The sequence below is a fragment of the Trichoderma citrinoviride genome, assembly GCF_003025115.1.
Source record: "Trichoderma citrinoviride strain TUCIM 6016 unplaced genomic scaffold BBK36scaffold_260, whole genome shotgun sequence".
NCBI lineage: Eukaryota > Fungi > Ascomycota > Sordariomycetes > Hypocreales > Hypocreaceae > Trichoderma > Trichoderma citrinoviride.
In genome coordinates this window covers 1-1,660 of record NW_020194968.1, presented here as the reverse complement: position 1 = coordinate 1,660, position 1,660 = coordinate 1, and the positions used below count along the sequence as shown (strand labels likewise).

General features: G+C 64.8%; 1 protein-coding gene across 1 annotated transcript; it reads left to right on the top strand.

Annotated features, from left to right (window-relative positions):
* Window positions 1–191: 191 nt before the first annotated feature.
* BBK36DRAFT_9400 (WH1-domain-containing protein) lies at window positions 192–1,590 on the top strand (the record flags this gene model as incomplete). The annotated part of the gene is made up of 1 exon (XM_024898591.1): window positions 192–1,590. A coding segment is annotated over one exon (1,399 nt), but the record flags the coding sequence as incomplete, so codon positions are not given.
* Window positions 1,591–1,660: the final 70 nt, after the last annotated feature.

Sequence of the window (1,660 nt, the reverse complement as noted above, 5' to 3'; positions counted from 1 at the left end):
CCCCCCCCCCCCCCCGATTACCTTCCCTTCAAAAAGCCCGTACATGGCCCGTCCCTTCAGCACAGTCAGAGGAATTCTGGAAGCGAACGCGAGCTATGAGTCAGAGACGAAGAAGTGAAGAAGAAAACAGGAAGCGGAGAAGAGTGAGAGTGTGAGAGAAAGAGATCACCACGTTAACAGTTTTTGGCAACATGAAACAGCCCTCCAACCGCGGGGTCATCTGGGACCAAGAAATCTTCGATACGTGGAGCTACAACCAAGACCGAACCTTCTTTCATACGTTCGAGCTGGAAGAGTGCCTCGCCGGACTCAGCTTCGTCGATGAGAAAGAGGCTAAGCAGTTCAAGAAGAAAATGGACGAGCGGGAAAAGAACGCCAGCCGAGCCACGAGAGCGACGCCCTTTGGCGGTTCTGCGCATGCATCGGGAGGCCAGAAACACAGCCTACTGGGGAACATCTTCCACCGACACTCAAGCGTCTCGATGATGCCCGACACGACGACCTCCAACTTATCGGGCTTTTCTCACAACTCTGGCTCTTCGGTCAGCTTCGACGACGCCAGGGGCGGTTCTGAGTTCGCCCTCCTGGATGCCTTTGATCCCATGTGGCGCGAGCACTTCGGCCAGGACCTGAGCGACAAGGGATTGACGGACGACTTCATCAAGGACAACCAGGAGTTCATTGTCGACTTCCTGCGAGAAGAACAAGCCAAGCTGCAGAGCGAAGCAGCACCGCCTCCCGCCCCGCCAGCCCCCCCTGCGCTGCCCTCGCCTTCGACCAACGGCCACGCCGTGAGGGCGCCGCCGCCGCCTCCTCCTCCGCCTGCATCTGCTCCCGCGGCCGCTTCTGCTATCAACAGCTCGCCTTCTGCGAGGAGAGCCGGACCACCACCTCCTCCAGCTCCAAGGCGGTCGGGTGCCAAGGTCGATGGGGATCCCACCCCACCAAGAGCACCGTCCCCTCCTCGGCCGAGATTCAACGCCCCTCCTCCCTTGCCCGACGCAGGCAAGTTTGCGCATCAGGTCAACGAGAGGAAGAAGCCCGCTCCTGCTGCTACTGCTCCGTCCGTCCCGGGACCTCCTCCTCCCCCGCGGCCCGCTAAAACGCCCATCGACTCTGAAGATCAGCATCACAAGTTCGGTGTCCCACCTCCCTTCACCGGCCAGCGCGTCCCTGCGCCTCCAAGTCGCGGACCCGTGCCTCCTCCCCCGCCTCCTCGAGGCAACGATGCCGCCGCTCCGGCCCCCGTGGCTCTCCCTCCGCCGCTGCCTCCCAAGGTGCCGAGCTCGAGTGCTCCTCCATTGCCGCCGCCGAGTGCTCGACCGGTGCCTCCTCCGCCTGCGGTCAGCCACGCTCCGCCGCCTCCACCGCCTCCCGTGCCGGTAGCCAGCAGCGCTCCAGCTCCGCCGCCGCCGCCTCCTCCTCTACCTGCAGTCAGCGCTCCTCCTTCGGTGCCGCCGCCACCGCCGTTTCCCTCACCAGGCGTTGGAAGTGCTGCTCCTCCTCCTCCTCCACCGCCTCCTCCCATGCCCAGCGCTGCTCATCCGCCTCCGCCTCCCCCCGGCCCCCCGCCGGTCCCCGGCGCTGGCAGTGCGCCTCCAGCACCTCCGCCTCCGCCTCCACCGGGTCCCCCACCGATCCCTGGGGCCGGAAGCGCTCC